The 24407-nt window shown below is 45.0% G+C and overlaps 2 protein-coding genes across 3 annotated transcripts in view; both read right to left on the minus strand.

Annotated features, from left to right (window-relative positions):
* Positions 1 to 18262, minus strand: part of SLC45A3 (solute carrier family 45 member 3) — a 53534-nt gene extending 35272 nt beyond the window's left edge. Inside the window, exon 1 of the mRNA XM_070767824.1 lies at positions 14797 to 18262. The gene's annotated coding sequence lies outside the window, so the exon portion shown is untranslated. The remainder of the gene's footprint in view (positions 1 to 14796) is intronic.
* A 139-nt stretch (positions 18263 to 18401) lies between these two features.
* NUCKS1 (nuclear casein kinase and cyclin dependent kinase substrate 1) overlaps positions 18402 to 24407 on the minus strand; it is a 31953-nt gene continuing 25947 nt past the window's right edge. For both annotated transcript variants that reach the window (XM_019976251.2, XM_019976250.2), the window contains exon 7: positions 18402 to 23989. In XM_019976251.2, the coding sequence (XP_019831810.2) occupies positions 23790 to 23989 (200 nt within the window). In that variant the 3' untranslated portion in view covers positions 18402 to 23789. The remainder of the gene's footprint in view (positions 23990 to 24407) is intronic.

The following is a 24407-nucleotide window of genomic DNA, read 5'->3' on the forward strand; positions in this document are numbered from 1 at the left end:
TGGGGACGGCTTTAGTTTCCAGGAAAAGCCTCTTCTTTCTCGGGGTGAGCAGGGCGATACTGGGGTCTCCGCCTGGCCCTACTGATCCCCAGAGACTAGAAGAAGGGATGAGAAGAGGGAAGGGGTCTTCGGGGTGGTGCCTTCTACATGCCCCCCCAACCCTGCCCCTAGGAGGCAGCCCGACCCCCCACGCCCTCTACATGGGCAACCCCCCCACCCCGCCCTGCCCCAAGGATGCAGCCCGACCCCCCACGCCCTCTACACGGCCCCCTCCCCCCGCCCTGCCCCTAGGAGGTGTCCCCCGCCTTGGTTTCCTGTTCACCCCCGCGCCTCGCTCTGGGTTTGCTCTGTGCTCCCTCCACCACCCGCCGCCCCCGAGGCCACACAGCAGCCTCTGGCATCTCCTGGCTCCGTCAGCCCTGAGTCCCTGCCACGAAGGGGGAGCCTCCCGAGGTGATTATAAGTTCCCCAGAGAGACAGGCCTGTCATTAAGAGCAGACTTCCCACATCCTCCAAGCAGCTAGCGCTCCTGTGTTTTCCTAAGACTCTATTGGAGCTCTCCCAGGCTGCTCTTTGGGGACCCCGGTCCAGACCTGGAAGAGCTTCTGGGAGGAGAGAAGGTGACTAGGGAAGACTGCCTTTGTCTTTGAAAGCTGACACCCCAGAAGTTAAGCCCCTTAACACCCCCACCACCACCTTCTAGAAAGAAAGCAAAGGGAGGTCGGAGGAGCCGCAGCAGGACGAGGGACTCTGCGGGGCTTCGTTCTGGGGACGGTTCCCCCAAGGCTCACAGGTGTGCAGCCCCCTCGGTATCCCTCTGGACTTGGGGGCTGGCGCTGCCTCCATGACCGGGCTGAGCTGGTGTCAGCAGAGTGCCGCAGGGCGCCCCGAGCGAAGAGCAGTCCCCGGGCCTCGCTGACCTCCTTGTGGCCAGGCGGCCTCTCACACCAACCTTTCACTTTTGAAAATCAGCTCGGGGTCTGCATGCATTTTCTGTAAAGGGTCAAATAGAGAATATTTTAGGGTGGCCTCTGTCACAAGTCAACTTTGCCCTCATGGCATGAAAAGCAGTCACAGGCAGTGCGTAAACGAGGGGATGAGGCTGGGTTCTGATAAGCTTTATTAATGGACCCTGAAATTTGAGTTTTTCATACAGTATTTTTATGTCAGAAAATAGTCTTCTTCTTCTTCTTTTTTTTTCCCAACCATGTAAAAATGCAAAAACCCTTCATCATTCATGGTCCAGACAGAAACTGGCAGTGCCTAGATCCGGCCTGCAGGCACGAGCTTTCTGCTTAGCTCTCCATTAGAGCTACCTCTCCATTAGAGGCTGTGTGTCAGCCTCCTTAAATAAAAACGACCAAGTCAGTAAAAGAAGTGAAGAAGTTAGCAGGTAACAGCACCTAAGCTCTATTTTACTGTCTTTGGATAACCATGAGGATTTATTTTTAAACCAGTGCTTAGTCCATATCTTATTTCGTGCTTTCATATAATTCTCTCATCCTCCCCGCAATCTTATGAAGCCACGTGGTAGCACTTGTATGTTACAGATGAGGAAAATTAAATGCTACGAGGTAAAGCAACTTGTCTGGAGCGACGCAGGTAATACACGGCCAAGTGCAGTTGCACACTTACACTTGGTTTTCTAGTCTCGGCAGCCAGCACTGTGGGCCTCTCTCTGCCCGAATGCAACCTCAGGGGGTGCATCTGTCCATCCAAGAAAACATTGGTTAAGCCCCTTCTCGGTGCTGGGGACACACTCTAGGTCTCTACATTGGAGCTGTACATTCCGGAGGAACCCGCACATGGCTATGAAGAAGGTAAAAGAAGATGATGTGTTAGGGCGCCTTTAGGGAGGAGATGGTGCGGAGGTCAAGGAAGAGAGCACCCTCTGAGGAGGAGACACCGAGCTGGATCTGGAAAATTAAAGAGGAGCCCATCCCAGGAAGATCTGGGAGGAAAGGACGAGGAAAGAGGAAGAGCAAAGGCAAAGACCCTGAGGCAGGGCCAGCCTCTGAGGCAGGTGAGTGCCAGGAATGGGAAGAGAGCCAGAGCAAGAGAGGACGGCGAAGATGGGGTTGGACCAGTGAGTGTGAGTGTGGACTTCACTCTTGTGCAGCAGGAGGACACCAGAAGGAAGCAAGCAGAGGACTGACATGATCTACTTGATATTTTTCAAGCTCACTTTGGGCGGTCTGAGCTTGGCAGGGAGACATATCAATAATTTCAGTGAAAAAAGTGATGATGGGTGCAAAGACAAATGGACCAGAACCGGAGAGTTGCTCTGACCGCTGGAGTGGCTGCGGGGGGGCGGGGGGGTCCCTGAATGGGTGGGAAGGGCTCCTCATGACTGGGCACACCCGAGGCGGATTCCGCCTCTGTCTCCCCTCTCCCGCCACAGAGCGCTGGCTTTGGGTTCCCTGTGTCATACAGCAAACTCCCACCAGCTATTTTACATACGGTAAAGTATGTTTCAATGCTGTTCTCTCAAATCAAACCACCCCCTCCTTCCCCCACTGTATCCCCAAGTCTGTCCTACGTCTCTGTTGAAGAAAGAAAGTGTTAGTCAGTCGTGCCTAACTCTTCGACCTCAGGGACTGAAGCCATCAGGCTCCTTTCTGTCTCCACTGCTTCCCTGTAAGTGGGTTTGTCAGCATCATCTTTGTAGATTTCATATCTATGTGATTTATGTGTTAATATATGATATTTGTCTTTCTCTGTCTGACTTACTTCACTCTGTATAATATGCTGTAGGTTCATCCACCTCATTAGAACTGACTCAAAGAATGAAACTAGAACACTTTCTAACACCATACACAAAAATAAACTCAAAATGGATTAAAGATCTCAACGGAAGACCAGAAACTATAAAACTCCTAGAGGAGAACATAGGCAAAACACTCTCCGACATACATCACAGCAGGATCCTCTATGACCCACCTCCCAGAATACTGGAAATAAAAGCAAAAATAAACAAATGGGACCTAATTAAACTTAAAAGCTTCTGCACAACAAAGGAAACTATTAGCAAGGTGAAAAGACAGCCTTCAGAATGGGAGAAAATAATAGCAAATGAAGCAATGGACAAACAACTAATCTCAAAAATATACAAGCAACTCCTACAGCTCAATTCCAGAAAAATAAATGACCCAATCAAAAAATGGGCCAAAGATCTAAATAGACATTTCTCCAAAGAAGACATACAGATGGCTAACAAACACATGAAAAGATGCTCAACATTACTCATTATCAGAGAAATGCAAATCAAAACCACTATGAGGTACCATTTCATGCCAGTCAGAATGGCTGCAATCCAAAAGTCTACAAGCAATAAATGCTGGAGAGGGTGTGGAGAAAAGGGAACTCTCTTACACTGTTGGTGGGAATGCAAACTAGTACAGCCACTATGGAGAACAGTGTGGAGATTCCTTAAAAAACTGGAAATAGAACTGCCTTATGATCCAGCAATCCCACGGCTGGGCATACACACTGAGGAAACCAGAAGGGAAAGAGACACGTGCACCCCAATGTTCATCGCAGCACTGTTTATAATAGCCAGGACATGGAAGCAACCTAGATGCCCATCAGCAGATGAATGGATAAGAAAGCTATGGTACATATACACAATGGAGTATTACTCAGCCATTAAAAAGAATACATTTGAATCAGTTCTAATGAGATGGATGAAACTGGAACCTATTATACAGAGTGAAGTAAGCCAGAAAGAAAAACACCAATACAGAATACTAACACGTATATATGGAATTTAGAAAGATGGTAACAATAACCCTGTGTACGAGACAGCAAAGAGACACAAATGTATAGATCAGTCTTATGGTCTCTGTGGGAGAGGGAGAGGGTGGGGAGATTTGGGAGAATAGCATTGAAACATGTATAATATCATGTATGAAACGAGTCGCCAGTCCAGGTTCGATGCACGGTACTGGATGCTTGGGGCTGGTGCACTGGGACGACCCAGAGGGAGGGTAGGGGAGGGAGGAGGGAGGTGGGTTCAGGATGGGGAACGCGGGTATACCTGTGGCAGATTCATTTTGATATTTGGCAAAACTGATACAATATTGTAAAGTTTAAAAATAAAATAAAAAAAAAAAGAACTGACTCATATGCGTTCCTTTTTATGGCTGAGTAATATTGACTATGCCAAAGCCTTTGGCTGTGTGGATCACAATAAACTGTGGAAAATTCTGAAAGAGATGGAAATACCAGACCACCTGACCTGCCTCTTGAGAAACCTATATGCAGGTCAGGAAGCAACAGTTAGAACCGGGCATGGTACAACAGACTGGTTCCAAATAGGAAAAGGAGTACATCAAGGCTGTATATTGTCACCGTGCTTATTTAACTTATATGCAGGGTACATCATGAGATGCTGGGCTGGAAGAAGCACAAGCTGGAATCAAGATTGCTGGGAGAAATATCAATAACCTCACATATAAGGATGACACCACCCTTATGGCAGAAAGTGAAGAGGAACTAAAAAGCCTCCTGAGGAAAATGAAAGAGGACAGTGAAAAAGTTGGCTTAAAGTTCAACATTCAGAAAACGAAGATCATGGCATCTGGTCCCATCACTTCATGGGAAATAGATGGGGAAACAGTGGAAACAGTGTCAGACTTTATTTTTGGGGGTTCCAAAATCACTGCGGATGGTGATTGCAGCCATGAAATTAAAAGAAGCTTGCTCCTTGGAAGGAAAGTTATGACCAACCTAGATAGCATATTCAAAAGCAGAGACATTACTTTGCCAACAAAGGTCCGTCTAGTCAAGGCTATGGTTTTTCCAGTGGTCATGTATGGATGTGAGAGTTGGACTGTGAAGAAAGCTGAGCGCTGAAGAATTGATGTTTTTGAATTGTGGTGTTGGAGAAGACTCTTGAGAGTCCCTTGGACTGCAAGGAGATCCAACCAGTCCATTCTGAAGGAGATCAGCCCTGGGTGTTCATTGGAAGGAATGATGCTAAAGCTGAAACTCCAATACTTTGGCCACCTCATGCGAAGAGTTGACTCATTGGAAAAGACTCTGATGCTGGGAGGGATTGGGGGCAGGAGGAGAAGGGGACAACAGAGGATGAGATGGCAGGATGGCATCACCGACTCGATGGACATGAGTTTGAGTGAACTCCGGGAGTTGGTGATAGACAGGGAGGCCTGGTGTGCTGCGATTCATGGGGTTGCAAGGAGTCAGACACGACTGAGTGACTGAACTGAACTGAACTGAACTGAATAGTCCATTGCATACGTGTACCATAGCTTCTTTATCCATTCATCTGTTGATGGACATCTAGGTTGATTCCATGTCCTAGCTGTTGTAAATAGCGCTGCAATGAACACTGGGGTATGCGTGTCTTTTTCAATTATGATTTCCTCAGAGTAGATGCCCAGTAGTGGGATTGCTGGGTCATATGGTGGTTTTATTCCTAGTTTTTAAGGGAATCTCCATACCATCTTCCATAGTGGCTGTATCAATTTATATTCCCACCAACAGTGCAAGAGGGTTCCCTTTTCTCCATACCCTCTGCAGCATTTATTGTTTGTAGATTTTTTGGTGATGGCCATCCTGATCAGTGTGAAGTGATACCTTATTGTAGTTTTGATTTGCCTTTCTCTAATAGTGAGCAACGTTGAGCATCTTTTCATGTGCTTATTAGCCATCTGTATGTTTTCTTTGGAGAAGTGTCTGTTTAGGTTGTCTGCCCACTTTTTGATTGCATTGTTTGCTTTTCTGGTCCTGAGCTGCACGAGCTGCTCGTATATTTTGGAGATTAATCCTTTGTCAGTTGTTTTATTTCCTATTATTTTCTTCTATCCTGAGGGTTGTCTTTTCACTTTGTTTATAGTTTTCTTTGCTCTGCAAAAGCTTTTAAGTTTGACTAGGTCCCACTTGTTTAATTTAGCTTTTATTTCCATTACTCTAGGTGGTGTGTTGAACCTTACCTTTTGTCTCTATATAGCATCTTGCCCTCATTGTCCCCACTGCTTAATGCTGATGACTCTGTGTCTTTTGATCAGTTCTTTCTTCAGATGGAGCCTTGATTTTTGGTTCCTTGTTGAGGGTAACTCCTGTCATTACTGTGATCCTCCCATCCTCCCTCTTGGATGGAAGTGCCAAAGTCAGTTGTCTTCAGTCTCCAAGGAGTATTGACTGAGGACCCACTGTGTGCCCATGCAATGTGGTCATTGGATAGAAAATCACTTGATATTCACATAAACTGAACATCCATAGCAGCCTTATTTGTAATAGCCCCAAACTGGAAACAACCCATATGTCCTTCAAAAGGTGAATGGTTAAATAAACTCTGGTACCAACATACCACAAATTACTACTCATAAATAAAAACGAAAAAAAGGGATGAATTATTGATGCACACAACAACTTGGATGGATCTTCAGGGAATTATGCAGAGAGAAAAGCCAATTCCCAAAAGACACATGTGATGTGATTTCTTTTATATAGTATTTTTGAAATAAAACCTTAGAAATGACTCACAGAATAGTGCCTGCCAGGAACAGCGGGCAGGGATGGTTATAAAAGGGCAACACAGGGATCCTTGTTCCCTGTCGTAACTTAAGAATCTGGATTGTGACGGCTCAAACATACACAGGTGATAAAACTGTATAAGACTAAACACTCACACAGGCACACGTAAAATGGAAAAGCTGAATAAGATCTGTGGAGTGTATCAGAGTCAATATCCTGGTTGTGATACTGTACTATAGCTTTGCAAATGTTACCTTTGGGAAAAAATGGGAAAAGTGTACAAGGAATGTCTTTGTATTATTGTTAGTAGCTTTTTGTGTGTGAATTTGCAATTATCTCAATAAAGATTTCAAATAGGAGAGAGAGAGATCTGCCTTCAAGGGGTTCACAGTCTCCAGTCCTCTGCTTCTTTATCCAGCTCTGCGGTGACTGCAGTTGAAGTATAATAATTGAGGGACTTCCTTGGAGGAGAAGGGGACGACAGAGGATGAGATGGTTGGATGGCATCACTGACTTGATGGACATGAGTCTGAGTAAAACTTTGGGAGTTGGTGATGGACAGGGAGGCCTGGTGTGCTGCAGTCCATGGGATCACAAAGCATCGTACACCACTGAGCTTCTGGACTGACTGAGGGATAATAAACAAGTGGGCAGATTTTCCTCAGGAAAGAGGTTGCTGAATCGTCATCAAAAGACCACAAATGCAGCTTACCCCTCACTCCTCTGCCTGGTTTCCCCAGTCCCAGCCTCCCCAGTTGTGGCAATTTTTTTAAAACAAAGAATTGGAAGACAGGCGTTGAAGTTCGGGTAGGCAGCCCCGAGCTCAGGGTCAGGGTCAGCCTTCCCTGGGCTCCACGGCCGGCTCCCTCCCCGCTCAGCGGCTTCCTCCCTCTCGCTGTGGGTCTCGCAGCGACTGTGGATCGTGGGATCTCTTCTCTCTGCGTCTCTTTGGGTCCATCTGTCTGTCTCACCGACAGAGGAAAGAGGAGAGGTGCCCGTAACCCTCACATCCTGGCCTCTGCCGCACTAGCGACCTTTCCCGGGAAGCGGCAGCCCAGCTGCTTCCTGCTCCCATACCCGCCTCTCCACGTCCTCACCTAGGATCCCACGAGGGGCGCTTTTCTGAACCCAGCCCCCGGGGACTGGGCGGGCGGAGGAGGCAGGCCCTAGGAGAGAGGAGGATCTTGCAGCCCCGTCCCGGGCCTTCGCCAACGCCCCCTCCGACCCCGGGCCGTTCCTCCCTTCCCTCTCCCAGCCCTCCCGCGGCCAAGCTTGAGCCGCGGCTCCATCCCCGGCGGCGGCTCCATCCCCGGCAGCGGCTCCATCCCCGGCGGCGGCTCCATCCCCGGCAGCTGCACGCAGCAGGGGTGGGGCAGCCACATCGCCCTCCCACCCGGGCAGCAGCTGAGGGGCTGTGAGGAAACAACTCCGCTTCCTCAGGGTCTCTTCGGACGCCCAGCCCGTGTCCCCCACCTCCTCGCATCCTTCGCCAGGGTTTCCTCCCAGCATCCGCGTCTCTCAGCGCGGCCCAGAGGTGGATTCCGAGGCGTCTGCGTGGAGGAGGAGGCGCTCCGCGTCTCCAGGCCGGGTTGGGCGCCCCGGGCGAGGCCGGGGAAGGCAGGGGAAAGTGTGAGCAGCTGCCTCCTTTCTTGTCCTTCCCATGATACCCGCGACGAGGGGGCACCGGGGACTTGGGTTTCCCAGCTCGGCCGGGAAACTATTTCCTTTCATAAAGAGGCATGTAATTAGCCTGGGGAAACGGGAGGACCCCACAGTCAATGTGTCCTTTGGCTACACTGACGAGAGGGGAGGGGCCCCAGGGGCATGGGAAGCCCCCCTCCCAGCCTCCCGGCCTCTGCAACACACGAACCCTTGATGCTCTGCCTGTTTCTCTCGTATACACACACAGAGGCCGCACTCAAAAAAGAAATCCTAGGTGTGCTGGAATAAATGGAAGACCTTTGGGATCTTGTTGGGTTGGGAGCACGCTGTGGTGGATTCAGGAGGCAGGCAGACGCAGGGCGACCGCGGCTACAAACGACTTGCTAGAGGAAGGTGGTCCCCTGGGATCCTTCCCTCCCAGCTTCCTGTTTCTTGTCACTTTCCACTCACCGCCAGCTATTCCCCCAGGACTCAGACCTCACAGGCCTGCACTGGCGGGCAGTTGCAGCCTGTTCACGGAGGTGCGGCTGAAACTCCGGGGCCGCCCCACCCCCGCCTCTCTGCTCTATAGGAGCTGCAGCATTGACTCTGAGGGGGGTTGGGGGGCTGAGTGGGCGTCCACACCACTCCCAACCCTCCCCCGCCCCAGCCTACATCGCTACAGTCCTATTTCCCAGTCAGAGCCTCTCTGTTAGATGTTTCTCTGTGTTTCCGCCATGCACCACTCCCACCCCTAACCAGAGAGGTCTGAGCAGTCAAGAGAATGTTGTTTCCAGGCAGGCCTAGCCTGTGCCCTTCGGGGCGCTGCGACATTCCTATCAGAGACCCCCATCTGGTTCTAGCCCCCAGTACCAAAATGTACATAAGAAGCCTGTTGTTTGCCCGCTATTTCATAGGACAAGTATAAATAAAGCGCTCGGGAGGCACAGAGGGTGGGCAGCCAGGAGCCTTGAGACAAATTGGCTGGGTGGTTCCCATCCCCTCACTTACCTGGATTGCCCCCTCATACCACCCTCCACAGAAGGCACAGCCAGAGAAACCGCTGCATGCCTCTGCAGCACGAATGAAGGGCACTCTGGTTCGAGAGCGGAGGCTGCTCCTCTTTCATATTAATGATGCATGATTAGCTTCGAGTCCCCTGGAAATAGCACCACGAGGCCTCTAGCTGGGCGGGCTCACTTAGGACGCTCATAACAACCCTGAGAAGTGGATGTCACCAACACAGTTAACAGTCTGAGAAAACGGACACTTTGGGAAAGTCAGCGTCCTGTTGGCGGAGAACCAGAACTTAAACCCAGATCCTCGACTTTCTGTCTAAAGTTGTTGTTTTTCTCCATTATATACCTTTTAATCTATTTTTTTGGTCAATTCACTGCTCTCTGATATTTCAGCTAGAGGCTGGATATTCTGGGGAATAGCTAAATGCAACCTATCAAGGTTGGCCTTAGTCAATAAAAAAGTAGCTGGAAAAAAAAAAGAGGAGCAGAATGTTGTGCTTGTCAGGCCATGTGCTCCGGGGCACCCCCTCTAGATCTCGGTTTCTTCCTCTGTAAATTGGGGATCGTGACATCACCTGGATCTCATGGAACTGTTGTAAGGATTCAATGATAGAAGCCATGATAAGTGTTCAAGATGATTCCTTGAACATAAACACTCAAAAACAAGAGGTATTCTTATTAAGACTAATGTTGGAAGAAATATAGGGTTAACAGCCCACATGAGTTCTCCAGGGTGAGATGTAGACTATTAAAGGGTGTTACTATGCATTTTCACTTTTGAACATGAACATCTGTGGTTTGTCAAAGACATTTTCAAGGTCCAGTGGTCTTCCCAGAAAGAATTTGAAAAAAAAAAAACAAAAACACCTTAAGACCAAGGCCTGGATCTGTAGGAAGTCCAAAAGCAGGCAGGATTCTTAAGGCACAAGATAAAAAAATCAGAGGTACCAGTGAGATGACAGCGGGATTCATTCCAGAGAAAAGGGCTATTTCCATCTTTAGAGACTCTTAGAGAGGAATGAAGCATCTAGGGGTGAAGAAAGTCATTTCCAGGAAAGGGAAAATAAAGGTGCAGTTATGCGGTTTAATTGGTGCAACTGAGCCAAACTGAGACGGGTGCAGTAACTGGTCTGTCACAACAGCACCATCTAGGCCAAGTCACCTTTCCCAATAAGAAGAAAAGGGCAAGGATCTGGTCCAGCTGATCCTTTGTCATGATTTAAACCAGCAGAGGTTCTCAAGCTTCAGTGTGTGTTGGAATCAACAGTGGGCCCTACTCCGTTTCTGATTCAATAGGCCTGAGATGGAGCTGAAGATTTTGCATTTTGAACAAGTTTCCAGCTGATGCTGAGGCTGTTGGTCCAAAGATCACATTTTGAGAACCACTGGTTTAAAGCCCTTTTCCAGGGGCAGCCAAAGTGTATCAAATTGCAGAATCCTTAATACCTTCCTTTCCAACACATGTAACAGTTGCATTTACTTACTAGTCATCTAACTCCATCACATTGATTAGGAAATGAATATGTGTATTCTCAATTAAGAATTTTAAGAATGTGGAAAACACAGAAAGAAATAAACACCCCATAACAAAGAAATCTCTTTGGAAAGTCTGACTGACACAAGCGAGAACTGATGTGGCCTGTGGAGTGAGGAGAGGAACAGGGCTGAGGAAGGCAGGTCCCGGACCCCTCACACTGCCTCACCGCTGGCTGCTTTTCTATTGAGAACCTGCCTTATTTGTCTGTCTGCCCCCAAGCCCACATTCTGACTCTGCAAGAATGCTGCAAAAGCTAAGCCTGAGGAGAAGAGGGCCATCCTGGTGCATAGCTCAGTTTCCTTAATACCACACTCTTAAGAGGGAACAAAATTCCAGTTCTCACGACCTTAAATGCTGACACTTTTCCAAAGTGCCTAATGAGGAGGAAGCATGTGTCATGCACATTAACAGAGCTCAGAGATGCTAACTGGTTGCAAAAAGTGAAAATTTTACTAAAGCCCAGATGACCAGTTCTATCTCTTTAGGCGAGATAGCATGACAAGAGGAACTTGCAACTTCTGGGAGTTATTTTATCTACACGAGAAGCACAAATGATCTTAAAAATCTGATGGAAGACAGTGTTCAAGATAACAGGCTTCTGACCAGAATTTCCTTATTTTTAGTCTGACTGTTACTCAACTCACATCAATCAAAGTTTGAAAAAAAAAAGCCTCTTCCATATCTGTTCAAATTGCATCTTCCTTCCCCTCAGACTGAAGAGAATTTGTGGGGGAGGAGGGAGCATCCATCTTCTAGCTCATCCCTGCGGTCCGGTTGGCAAGACGCTTTTCATCTGCAGAAGGGTTTCCTGATAGGGGCCTTCTACAGAAAGCACTCTAGCGAGGCCCCAATGTCATGAGAACACAGGATGTCACATTGCAACAGTAAAACTGTTGACCCCCGGGGGTCTGTCCCTGATAATGGCTCCAGTAGATAGTCTTGTGGCTTCCTTTCTGGTATTAAACTTGAAAAACCAAAGATACAAAAATATAGTGATTTCATACACCAGAAATATGCTCCTGACAAGTGTTTCTAATCAGCTTTCCAGTGAAAATGAGCGTTCCCTCTTTTAAAATGTATGTCCCGTAACTAGAAATACAGTTTGTAACTACTGGGTGGAATTTTTTTTCGTGTGAGAGGCTGAAGAAATAATCACACACCAATCAGTTCTGTGCACCCCCACTATTAAAAAACCTTTTCGGGCTTCCTTGGTGGCTCAGTGATAAAGAACCCACCTGCCAACGCAGGAGATACATGTTGGATCTCTCAACGGGGAAGATCCCACATGAAGCGGAGCAACCAACCCATGTGTCGCACCTGATGAGCCCGTGTGCTAGAGCCCAAAGCCGCAGCTACTGAGCTCACTTGCTGCAACTACTAAAGCCCACGCACCAGAAAGCCTGTGCTCGGCAACAAGACTTCAGTGCAGTCCAGTCACGCAGGCGTGTCCAACTCCTTGCAACCCCATGAACCGCAGCACGCCAGGCCTCCCTGTCCATCCAGCCACCTCATCCTCTGTCATCCCCTTCTCCTCCTGCCCTCAATCTTTCCCAGTATCAGGGTCTTTTCCAATGAGTCAGCTCTTCACATCAGGTGGCCAAAGTATTGGAGTTTCAGCTTCAACATCAGTCCTTCAATGAACACTCAGGACTGATCTCCTTTAGGATGGACTGGTTGGATCTCCTTGCAGTCCAAGGGACTCTTAAGAGTCTTCTCCAACACCACAGTTCAAAAGCATCAGTTCTTCAGTGCTCAGCTTTCTTTATAGTCCAACTCTCACATCCACACGTGACCACTGGAAAAACCACAGCCTTGACTAGACAGACCTTTGTTGGCAAAGTAATGTCTCTGCTTTTCAATATGCTAAGTTGGTCATAACTTTCCTTCCAAGGAGCAAGCGTCTTTTAATTTCATGGCTGCAATCACCATCTGCAGTGATTTTGGAGCCCAAAAAAATAAAGTCAGCCACTGTTTCCCCATCTATTTGCTATGAAGTGATGGGCCCGGATGCCATGATCTTTGTTTTCTGAATGTTGAGCTTTAAGCCAGCTTTTCACTCTCCTCTTTGACTTTCATTAAGAGACTCTTTAGTTCTTCACTTTCTGCCATAAGGGTGGTGTAATCTGAATATCTGAGGTTATTGATATTTCTCCTGGCAATCTTGATTCCAGCTTGTGCTTCTTCCAGCCCAGCGCATAGAAGTTAAATAAGCACGGTGACAATATACAGCCTTGACGTACTCCTTTTCCTATTTGGAACCAGTCTGTTGTTCCATGTCCGGTTCTAACTGTTGCTTCCTGACCTGCATATAGGTTTCTCAAGAGGCAGGTCAGGTGGTCTGGTATTCCCATCTCTTTCAGAATTTTCCACTGTTTATTGTGATCCACACAGTCAAAGGCTTTGGCATAGATCAACAAGAGAAGCCACTACAATAAGAAGCCCGAGGACCGTAACCAGAGAGTAGCCCCACTTGCTGCAAATAGAGAAAAACCTGTGTAGCAGTGAAGACCCAGCACAGCCAAAAAAAAAAAAAAACCAAAAAACTTTCACTAGAGATCAGTTCAGTTCAGTTCAGTCACTCAATTGTGTCCAACTCTTTGCGACCCCATGAATCGCAGCACGCCAGGCCTCCCTGTCCATCACCATGTCCTGGAGTTCACTCAGACTCATGTCCATTGAGTCAGTGATGCCATCCAGCCATCTTATCCTCTGTCATCCCCTTCTCCTCCTGCTCCCAATCCCTCCCAGCATCAGTCTTTTCCAATGAGTCAACTCTTCGCACAAGGTGGCCAAAGTACTGGAGTTTCAGCTTTAGCATCATTCCCTCCAATGAACACCCAGGACTGATCTCCTTCAGAATGGACTGGTTGGATCTCCTTGCAGTCCAAAGGACTCTCAAGTCTTCTCCAACACCACGGTTCAAAAGCATCAATTCTTCGGCGCTCAGCTTTCTTCACAGTCCAACTGTCACATCCATTCGTGACCACTGGAAAAACCACAGCCTTGACTAGACGGACCTTTGTTGGCAAAGTAACGTCTCTGCTTTTGAATATGCTGTCTAGGCTGGTCATGACTTTCCTTCCAGGGACTTGGGAATTATTGTCATTCTTCCTTCCCCTCTAAAGCCACTCTACATTGTGGGCTGGTTAAAATTTACCCTTTTGCAAAAGTGTTCTTACTAATAAATAACTCATTTGTACTTGAGAGACAAAGCTAAAAGGATTTCAGTTGGGCATGAATGAGCTTTTCAGTGCCCCTGTACCTTGCCTAGAGGTACACTACTGCTTTTGTTTGAGGCCGGTTAGTCTACAGTCAGCAGCAACTTAGGTTCAAGGCATTAGGGACACACAGCCTCATTCAGGCTCATAGCATCCCTTCGAAGCAAGGAAAGTCAGTCAGTCCCATTATATAAAATGGAGAATCGCGCATGGGGTGCAGAGAGATGAGGGGCTGGGTAGGTAAGTGACTAGCCTAAGATCACTCTCTGAGCTGATCTGCTTGATCCATAACCACTCACAAAGCTTTTCTTAAAGCAGGTAGGAAAGATGAGGAAAGATGACATGAGGCTTAAATAAAAGGGAACTCATGCTTTAGTGGGCGCTATGTACTATTCTCAACTCTGCTGTTAACATCTGATACACTTTTTATACAAGGCATGTGCATTTCCTGGAACAATCGGTTTTAAGTATTTCACACGTTAGTTCCTTAAACTATAAAAATATCACAGAAATGCTAATACTCTGAGATCCAGACTGTATCTTAGACTGTTTTTTCCAATGAGGAGTAGGACAAAACTTCATGATACCACAGGTCCCAATTTTGGGCTGGGAATATAGTCACCATAATTTTCGTTGTTGAAAAGTGCTGGCTAATTCAGAGGTAAACTCCAGAAGCAACAGATGAGCTAGAAAGTTTCATTGCTACCGTCTGGCAGTAGGAGCATGTCCCCTCCTAGACTTGAATCTCCCAGAGCAAGGCATCTGCTTCTCAGTGGCTGCTCAGTCTACTGACTTCTTCTGTTAGTGGCCCATGAGCCAACGTTTCACTGGAGGGCGTGGGAAGAGACGGAGGGAAAGCAAGATTAGAAAAGGAACGACTTACTTTGTGATGACCCAAGACTAGCCCGTTGTGCAAGTCCAGGGCAACAGGCGCTGCCTTTGACTGGGCACGGTGTGTGCACATCCTGCACACCTGAGGTCCCAGCAGCAGCTCCCGGCAATGCAGCTTTGGAGCCTAAGCTCTGCATTGTTCCAGGTTTACCAGGAAACGCTATTTATCTTGTACTTGGGCCAACTGTGTGACTGTACAGGACAGGTGGTTCCCCAACGACTTCTAGGGCTACCTGATTCATGTATAAACAACGTTTGCCTCAAACACACTAACCCCATTGACACTGTTTATTCACCAAAAAAGAAGAGACATGGTGGTAAACTAGGTCAGAGGCAGAAGACCGAATTGGGGAGCCTGGAGTCTGTAACTGAGATGTGGCATGCATTAGATATGAAGTCAGGTTACCCCAGATTATGTTTAAGGATCTATCCAGAATGTCAACTGAGTCCTCTATGACTCCTAAAGACATCCAGTGTCTTAGAAAAGCGCTTTGCTATTTCATTTTTCTTAACTACATTAGAGGTAAAACTGTATTTTTAAAATGACCAGTATGTTATTCCATTAAGTCAAACTAGAGAATCAATTTATAGTCACAAAGTGAAGATTCAGTGTATGTGACTGCCTCTAAAGTTTTTGGCTAAAGACAAGTGTTTCATTGACAACTTTTTATTTATTATAATCACTGTACCCATTGAGTTCATTGATGAGAATCAATTTTTACCACATAACTAATCTAGTTACCAAATTGGTAGTCACCCTAAAATTTAGGTCACTGATTTCCTTGTGCCAGTGACTTGCTACCTCCTTCAGAGCCTTACCTAACCCATTTCTCCCCATCTCTTGTAATCAGGAGAGCCTTATGTATTCATGTTCCTGCCCAAGGTGGGCAAAGTGTTATCTACTAGACACGTTACATATCAGCCAAGGAAGTGGTCTTACACATTCTAAGAAAAGGATGTGTGTGCCTCTCCTTCTGTATTTATTCAACTGAATGGCTAGAACATTACCAACAATTGTAATATTATGTGATCTTCCATTCATTCCTTAAAGTTAGATTTTTAAACAAATCACTTCTGGGTGCCAGTTTGGAGCTCGATCAAGGCAAACTATTGCTTTTAACATTTTACGCTATCATATTTTAAAGTAATTATTTTCTTTACTAGGGTGTAAACTCCGGCTGTGCTCATTCCCTGAGCCCAGAATCAACACGCATTTATTTCACAATATTTGTTCAGGACTTTAACACTGAAACAGGAGGTACACCCATGAGCAATGCTGATTGCTCCTGGTGGTGCCCCAGCCAAAACGTGTCAGATAGGTACCTGTCCATTCTAGTAAAATAATGGAGGGAAAGAGAAGCGTGCCATCAAGGTAAAGGAACACATGCCCATGTTGCTTTGAAGTCTCAGTAATTCTGTCCACAAGCATGTCACCAGTGCTGCTTGTGCAAAAAGATGAGGCTTTTGAGCTGAAGGGCAATTTTAAAAGACAATATTTGTTTCAAAATGGGACCACGAGTTCACAGCTACTTTTTTGAAATCTCAACATACACTTTCATCTTGGGACCGTTATGTACAAAGGTTTTGGGAATTGTTAAGGGAATATAAGCTGACAGGTGTGCGTGAATCAAGAGATCCTATTTTGCACTGAAAATCATAAAATATTACTGCTGCATACACTAGGATCTTAAGCAGGCACACTGATCACAGAACATCGCTCACACAAGCAGATGGCAGTGTCTCATACTGTGGATGTTGAGCCCCGGTAGTATGGAAAGAGACGGTCAAGGAATGGGCTAAGCATATGGAGGACACTGCCCTCTACTGGCAAAGGGTGAGAGTGCCAGTCACGATAACATTTTTCTCTATGTAGTTGGACACGACTGAAGCGACTTAGCAGCAGCAGTCACTACCTTAAAACATAATCAAAGAAGGAAAGCTTTTCACGGAAGCTGAAGCTTCCTATCTAGGGGCCACAGGGATTTTCAAGTAAATTTAAGCATTTAATGAGAAATTTTCATATTTCATTGAAAAGAACATTTCCCGTTAAATCTCTGATGTAACACTGTTCAAGTTATCACCTTTACTTAGTGATGCTGCTGCTGCTAAGTCGCTTCAGTCGTCTCCGACTCTGTGTGACCCCATAGACGGCAGCCCACCAGGCTCCCCCGTCCCTGGGATTCTCCAGGCAAGAACACCGGAGTGGGTTGCCATTTCCTTCTCCAATGCATGGAAGTGAAAAGTCAAAGTGAAGTCGTGCAGTCGTGTCCGACTCTTAGGGACCCCATGGACTGCAGTCTACCAGACTCCTCCGTCCATGGGATTCTCCAGGCAAGAGTTTTGGAGTGGGGTGCCATCACCTTCTCCACTGATGCTGAGGAATATGTTAAAAAGTTTATCATCAGTACGAAGGAGCTGGTTTTAGAACCAACAGCTGTGACAGTTTAAAGAATGACCTGATCCAAAGCCTTGTCACATACTAGCCACATTAAATCACATTCTACCTGAGCCAATTTATTTTCTACAAAATTGGAGGAACATCTGAGCAATCTCAGTTGTTGGGAAAACTGAAAGAGGTACTATGTTAAATAGAAATGCTTCATAAGCAGAAACCAATATGGTACTGTTAAGTGATTATCCTTCTATCAAAAATAAATTTTTAAAAATGCTCAGTTTTTTAAATGAGCTGCAATGTTAAATTACTGTAGAGTAATGCTCACAGATAGGAGTCGAGGGAGGGAGGGAGTTCCAAATGTGTCTCACCAAACATAAACTACGCCTCTGGTGTTTGCTGGCCTGATGGCCTTTGAAGTCCTGTAAACCAGACTATTTCTTCAGCACTGTGCTCAAGCAGAAATCTGATGTTAATCATAAAACAGCGACAGAAGGAAAAGTGGCTAGTCAACATTCTTATGAAGTAAACTTTGGCTTGAAACAAACAACTCTATAAAAAATAAATGCCAAGTTAGCCAGTCACTAAAGGGTAACAGCATGCAAAAAGCACTGAATTTCAAAGCCAAGGTGGGTTTGTATGTGAATTACGTTTGGATGACAAGGCCAGAATGTAAATCAGGGGAAAGGTTGAAAAGGATAAAATCCCTATAAAATCCCTAATACCTACAATATCTTGTACCATATTCTCCATCAAAGAGGTAATATTTAACTGTAAACTGCAAGAGTGTAATTTTTACAGTATTTGAAATTGAATGCAAATGTCTATTTTACACATATAAACATTATTCTTCATTACATGATTGTTGAAAGGATTTTGCCCTCGTGAGACTTCATAACCTGGTCATGAACGTGAGGAAAGCACTAACTAGGACTCCCCTTGCATCCAGCTTCGTGCTCCCTTGATTAATCAAAGGTTAATGAGTCTGTTTCTTGATTCCTAACTCCAGTCCTAGTTTAGACAAAACATACCTTTCCTGTTACCAACAACAGTGACGGTCACCGCTAATTTCTAAAGAATTCATTCATCTAGCAGTTTCCCCCTAAAGTCAAGTTAGACTGGGAGGTGCCAGGCCAAGGTGCCCAGTTGTATAGTAAATCAGTGTATTCGCTTGAGTATCACAAGAAGTACACAGAGCACGCATCTGGGTTACAAAAGCCCTTTTATAAAGCCATTTTTAAACAAAACAAAAAAAGTTTACAAAAGAAAAAAAGATACAGAAAAAGAATAACTTGCTTCATATGTCCCAAAAAGAGAAAAAAATAAAAGGGACAATGCCAACATGCTCAACAATAAAGTGTTCTTTTTTCTTATTTTTTAATACAAAATACAAGCAAAGGATACACATACTTAAAACAGAGCTCAGGAACAGACACGCAGTCCTGGAAACCCTTCAATAAAAGAAAGCAGGAGTTTGTTTTATCTTTGTTTATGCAGATACATACAGAGACTGGGATATGTAAAAATTAAGTATCACAAAAGACCATCGCACAAGTCTACCAATGCATGTTGCATCTAGAATTCACGGACATGGTCAACAAAATCATGTTCACTTCAACCCCCATTTCATTTAAATTAAAAGAAAAAAACTTTTAAATAAAGTGGTTACATTCAAACTTTTAACTTCCTTAGTACCATGCTGCAGGTATCAGCACTGTTAAGGTGCTGCAAGAATGCCCAGCCCTCTGGTGTCTGATCACATATACCCAGCAACATTACAGTCTTGAGGGATGCCCGGGCCTCGGCCCATGGACAATTAAATACATTTAAGCAGGGTCTTCTCTTTCCCCCTTCCTGCTTCTAGAACATAAAAGGACTACAATTAAGGAATACTGGGAATTTTAGAGCTGGGAAAATGAAGTCTGAAAGATGAATCAAGGCCAACAATGACTGAGAACCTGGCTGCTGCTTACCCTGGCAAATCTTAAAAGTCGTTACTTCAACCTCGTGGGAATTAGGTGTAAAAGGTTTGCTGCAACATGTTCTTGGTAAACAAACTAAGTAGAGCTCTTATTTACAAATCTTGTAACAAACACTTCTGGAGAAAAAAAGAGAATTCGCTAATTTCCAGAAGACAAAGTTTTAATTGCCAGACATATAACAAACACACACTCACACACACACCCACACAATACTTCAGGGATTTTTATACAAGTTATTTAGGGCATAAACTGAGTACTATACCCCTACATCCCATCAAAAAAGGAACAACAAAAAAAATCCCAATTTTGCCCTCCCCCATAATCTAGAAAACCCTCCCTTCACCCAGATGTACAAAGTGTATGCACAATGGTGGCGTCCCACCAGCCACACAGAGCGCGCCCTACAGATGTCACCAGTCCAGTCGCTCCACGGCATGGCAACAGGCAGGTTTACAGGGTTTTTTTCTCCAATAGTGGTTAAGACACAGAAAGCACCACTGTGAATTTTGAATTAGGCTTTGAGAAAAAAGTGTAACTTAGGGATTTGGGAGTCAAGAAAACTCATTTTGTATCAAGCTTATCTCAAGAAAAAGGGAAAATGGGTTGCAGATTGAAATTTGGCTTTAAGTAGTTTGACGTCCCAATATTCAAATAAACTAACTCCCTTTTCAAATAAACCCAACTCCATGCACAGAGAAAAGGACAACTCTCTAACCTCAAGAGCTATCCCTTGGCAGAAAATGAGTATTGCTTGTTCTATCTGAATGTCATAAAAACCGGAGGCCAGGCTTCTGCCTTTCCAAACTGCTAAGGTGACAGCTTCTTCTAGGCACAGCTACTGGTGATGCAGGCACAGAAAGAAGTGTTCAAATCAAAACTCCCTTTCTCCATAAAAGCCACGATGGTCACATGACCTTTTATAAAGCTTTCCCTGTAGCTCCTGGGATTAATTTCTGCTCCCGCCTTTCTGACACCCTCAAAGCATCTCCTACAGAAAAGGAAAAGGAAAAACAGGCACTATTCCCTTCCCCCAGTAAGGACTCTAAAACCCACTCACTTCAATGTTTACAGCAAACAAACCCCCCAAAAGTGTGAACTTCAGTTTAGCTGATCATATACGTAAGAATGTCAAACACTTCACTGGACTGTTAACCTCGAATTCCACTCTTGACTAGTTACCTGTAAGAAAATGCTGTTTGAACCAGTACCAAGAATAAGTACTGAACTGAGAGGGCTGAGCCTGGAGCAAACCAGTTATTATGAGAAAAAACAAAAAAGGTTACCAAAAGCTCCATAATGGAAAATCAACTACTATTCCAGATGCAAAGATTTCCACTCACTACTTCCCTAAAGGAGGAAAACATCCATTAATTTCCCTACCTGGACTCATTAGGGAGCAGAGATATGAGAGGCAGAAATGTTTTACAACGCAGGACAAAGCTACCCTTATGAAAACTAACACATATCCTTCGAGCCCACTCCACTGATTCCAGTCTGAGGTGGGAAAGGCGAAGAGCAGCAGCAGGCTACAACAGATACGTTTGTGTGTGTTGGGGAGGGAAGTCTGAGAAAAGAATCTGAAGAACTAGAATGTAGTGTCAGTCAGCGTAGCTGCCGAAATCCACGCTCCAGAGGTAAACCTAACAGAGCTAACAGAGAACTGAGATAACACAAACAAGCACTTTCAAAGTCAACGTCCCACTTCCTGAGCAGCTGCAAAACAAGACAGCGAGCACTGCCGCCAAGTCCTCGTAGGCGCTCTAGAGAAAGGGGGCGTGTAGTCGGGGGCGGTGCCAATGGGCAGTCCCAGCAGCCCGACCGACACCACTGTCAGCCTGGCTGCTGAGCACCTGTTCCCAGCTGAGACACCACAGCTGTCCTATTTGCGTGCGTGATTTGAGGGGAAGACCAGCGTGTTTTAAATTATCAGCAAAAACTGGAGAAAACAAAGGTCATTCAGAGCCTGTTTCTCTTGGGGACACAGATCCTTTTGTCCAGTCTATCAGAAATATACATTTTTTAATCTCATGAATTAACCTTTAAAAAAGGGATCCCAAACAAAAAGCCCAACCAAATGCACACAAATAACCTAGAGGATGTGATTACTCTAAAGGATGTGCATATATCACAGAAACGTTAGTGCAGATTAATATATTAAAGAGACTATTACATAAAATACTAAGGCTAAAGTTTTAAAAGACCCTTCCCCCTAGTCTTCGCGAGGAAAGCACACGTTACTAGGAATGTTAAGACTTAAAGTTATAAACCCCTAAAAACAGAAGTGCATGGTGGAAACACTGATAGGTTTTTTAAAACATGTGAACACAAACCTTCTTGTTAAAATACCTGAACAAACCAATAAAGCAAATGGAATTATCTTTAACACCTCTTTACAAAGTTCACAACTGTGAAGTCAACCATCATGAAAGAGAATAGTCCAATTGCTACTTATGTTCAAGTTTCACATATTTGGCCGAGTACTAAAATCTCCAAATTCATTCTTTAACCCCCACAGTGCAACAGTGAAACGACTCTCTGCCACTGGTGCTTTCTTTAAAAAAAAGAAAAAAATCAGAGTAAGGATATTCCTTACAGTGTCTTAAAAATATTCCTTAAATAACCTTTTTTTCTATGAACATCTGTAGGAAAGCCAGGTTGTTTGAGAGAAAAATATCCTGTAACAGCAGATAGAAAGAAAACTGCATTAGTAAACGCTGAGGAAGCAAATACAGATAAAAAGGAAATGTTAAATTTCACTGATTTTTCAATTTATTAGCACACTGTGTCCTGTGCTAAGTTGCTTCAGTCACGTCTGACTCTTTGTGACCCTATGGACTGTAGCCGGCCAGGCTCCTCTGTCCATGGGATTCTCCAGGCAAGAAATACTGGAGTGGGTTGCCTCGCCCTTCTCCGGGGATCTTCCCAACCCAGGAACTGAACCCGTATCTCCAGCGTCTCCTGCATTGTAGGCAGTTTCTTTACCCACTTAGCCACCTGGGCAGCCCATCAGCACACTAAGACACCCTGAACCTTGCTCCCATTAGCTCAGAGTATCAGAATGTGGAGAAGCAAACCCACAGATCTGTCTCCTGACTACCTTCATAAGGCGTGTAACTGGTCTGTTACCCCCTGCACACAGGCCTCCCGGATGCATGGTTTCTCCAGCTCTGCAGAGCCCCGTAAACTGCTGCTGTAAGCGACATGCGGTCAGCAAGGGCACCGGTATAAAGACAGACGCTAATTGAACAGTGTCAGGGCAGCACGTCACATACTCCCATCAAGTACAGGATATGAAGTGAAGAACGGAACCAGGAGAAACCATGAACTGGAGCAGGGCTGGCGGGCGCTGCGAGTGGGCTGTGCAGGAGCGCCTTGTGCACCAGCAGGAGGCCGAGACGCTCCACACCACGTTTCTACCAAGAGGCGGGAAGGACAGGCCTGACAGGAGAACACTCCATCCCTCAGCAAAAGCAGAGCATGGTTCATGGACTCTGAGTGCACATTTATAGCATAAAAGAATTTCAATTCTCTGTTTCCATAAAGCAAAAATCTCAAGTCTTTGTGATTGAGTTTCACATTAACTGGCACTTTATTTTGCTTAAAACCTAAACATTGTCAGTTTGAGAAGAAATCCACTGTGATATATAGATAGCCCCATTTTAATTCTAGGGTTTCTTCTTTTGATCCTTGGTAAAATTTTTTATCCAAGAAACAGAATAGATACATATATATATTTAAAAACATGAACCATTAGAGAATGAGATAGGAAATCAAGAAAGATGTAAGTTTTGGCGGCCCTTGCTTCTAAGTTCTTTAAAGACTGTAGCTGAATAAAAGGATCACTGGCTCCGAGTCTCCTAGAGATAACAGGTGATGAAACTAAAAACAAGCAAACCTATATCCCCAAACAGGGTCAGGTAACCTCAGTTCCCTGCCCTGCCCCACAGTAAAAAACATGAATGCCTTTTGTAGCAGTTCAGAACTCATCTTTATCTCCTACCTGCCCCATCGGTGGGAGTTCAACATCTTGATTTTTTAGACATCCATATTTTTGTATATAGAATATAAACTTGTATTAGATGACAACTGATTTTTTTTTTTTTAATTCAGGTAGAGAAAGAAGCAATAACTTTTAACTAAAACCTTCTACATTTTTCGATTCCTGTTCAACTTGCTACCATTTAGCAAAAAGCAAAATTTTCATAGTGTTTACCTCAAATCTTATTGCTTTACAACTGTGGCATACCCTCCATTAAAAATAAAAAAGATGAAGCAGTCAATCCAGTGATTAATTTAACATGGCTTTCATTGGGAAAGGGGGAGGAGGGGGAAGAGGGGATCATGACGAAGAGACCAATAGACAAAAAAGGTAAATTAAACATACAATGCTTTTCTTTAAAAAAAAAAAAGAAGAAAAAGAAGAAGAAAAGAAGAAAATGTTATTTTCAACAAAAGGGAAAAAAAGCATTGAAAGCCCATGAGTCAAGCCATAGCCAAAACCATATTCTATCTTAAGTAGCTTTTCTTTTTTTTTCCCTCTTTTTTTTTCTTTTTTTCTCTTTTTTTTTTTTTGTTTTTTAAATAAAATCTCTCCCCAGACCATCATCACTTTTAATCTTCCCCAGACTGGGCTTCATCTTCAGAACCTTCATCCCCAGACTTCTCAGGTGGAGGGCTTGAAGATGCTTTCTTTTCCAGAGGGCTTTCTGGTTCCTCATCTTCTTCTTTGGGAGAAGGAGTCTTTTCCTTTGATGCCTTTGAAGCTGTGGGGCGACCCACTTTCCCCTTGCCTTTCACAGGACTTGGCGTCACTGAAAGAAGAAAAATACCAACTTGGGGAAGGGAAGAAACGTCTAACGTTTTTAACAAAAATCAGCTACAGAACAATCTGTAAGGCAAAAAAATCATAAAGATGACACCCCGACTTACTGCAAAGGAAGGTGGGTACTGGTTTTCAAACACTTTTAGCCAACACTACTATGTTAACAGTCATGTTTGTAATAGAGAAACAAGATGCTATAGAAACTACGTAACATCCTTAGTGGCTTGCAAAACTGTCAGTCGCTTATGTTTAAAACTTGAGTGAACAAGGGGGGATGCAACTTAACTGGAATAGAAAGCCGTCCAATACCTGTTGTTTTTAAATTTTTTGGCCATGCTGCATGTGGACTCTTCATTCCCTCACCAGGGATCGAACTCGTGCGCACTGCCCTGGAAGCTCAGTCTTAA

The sequence above is a fragment of the Bos indicus genome, chromosome 16 (genome assembly GCF_029378745.1).
Source record: "Bos indicus isolate NIAB-ARS_2022 breed Sahiwal x Tharparkar chromosome 16, NIAB-ARS_B.indTharparkar_mat_pri_1.0, whole genome shotgun sequence".
In the NCBI taxonomy this organism is placed as follows: Eukaryota; Metazoa; Chordata; class Mammalia; order Artiodactyla; family Bovidae; genus Bos; species Bos indicus.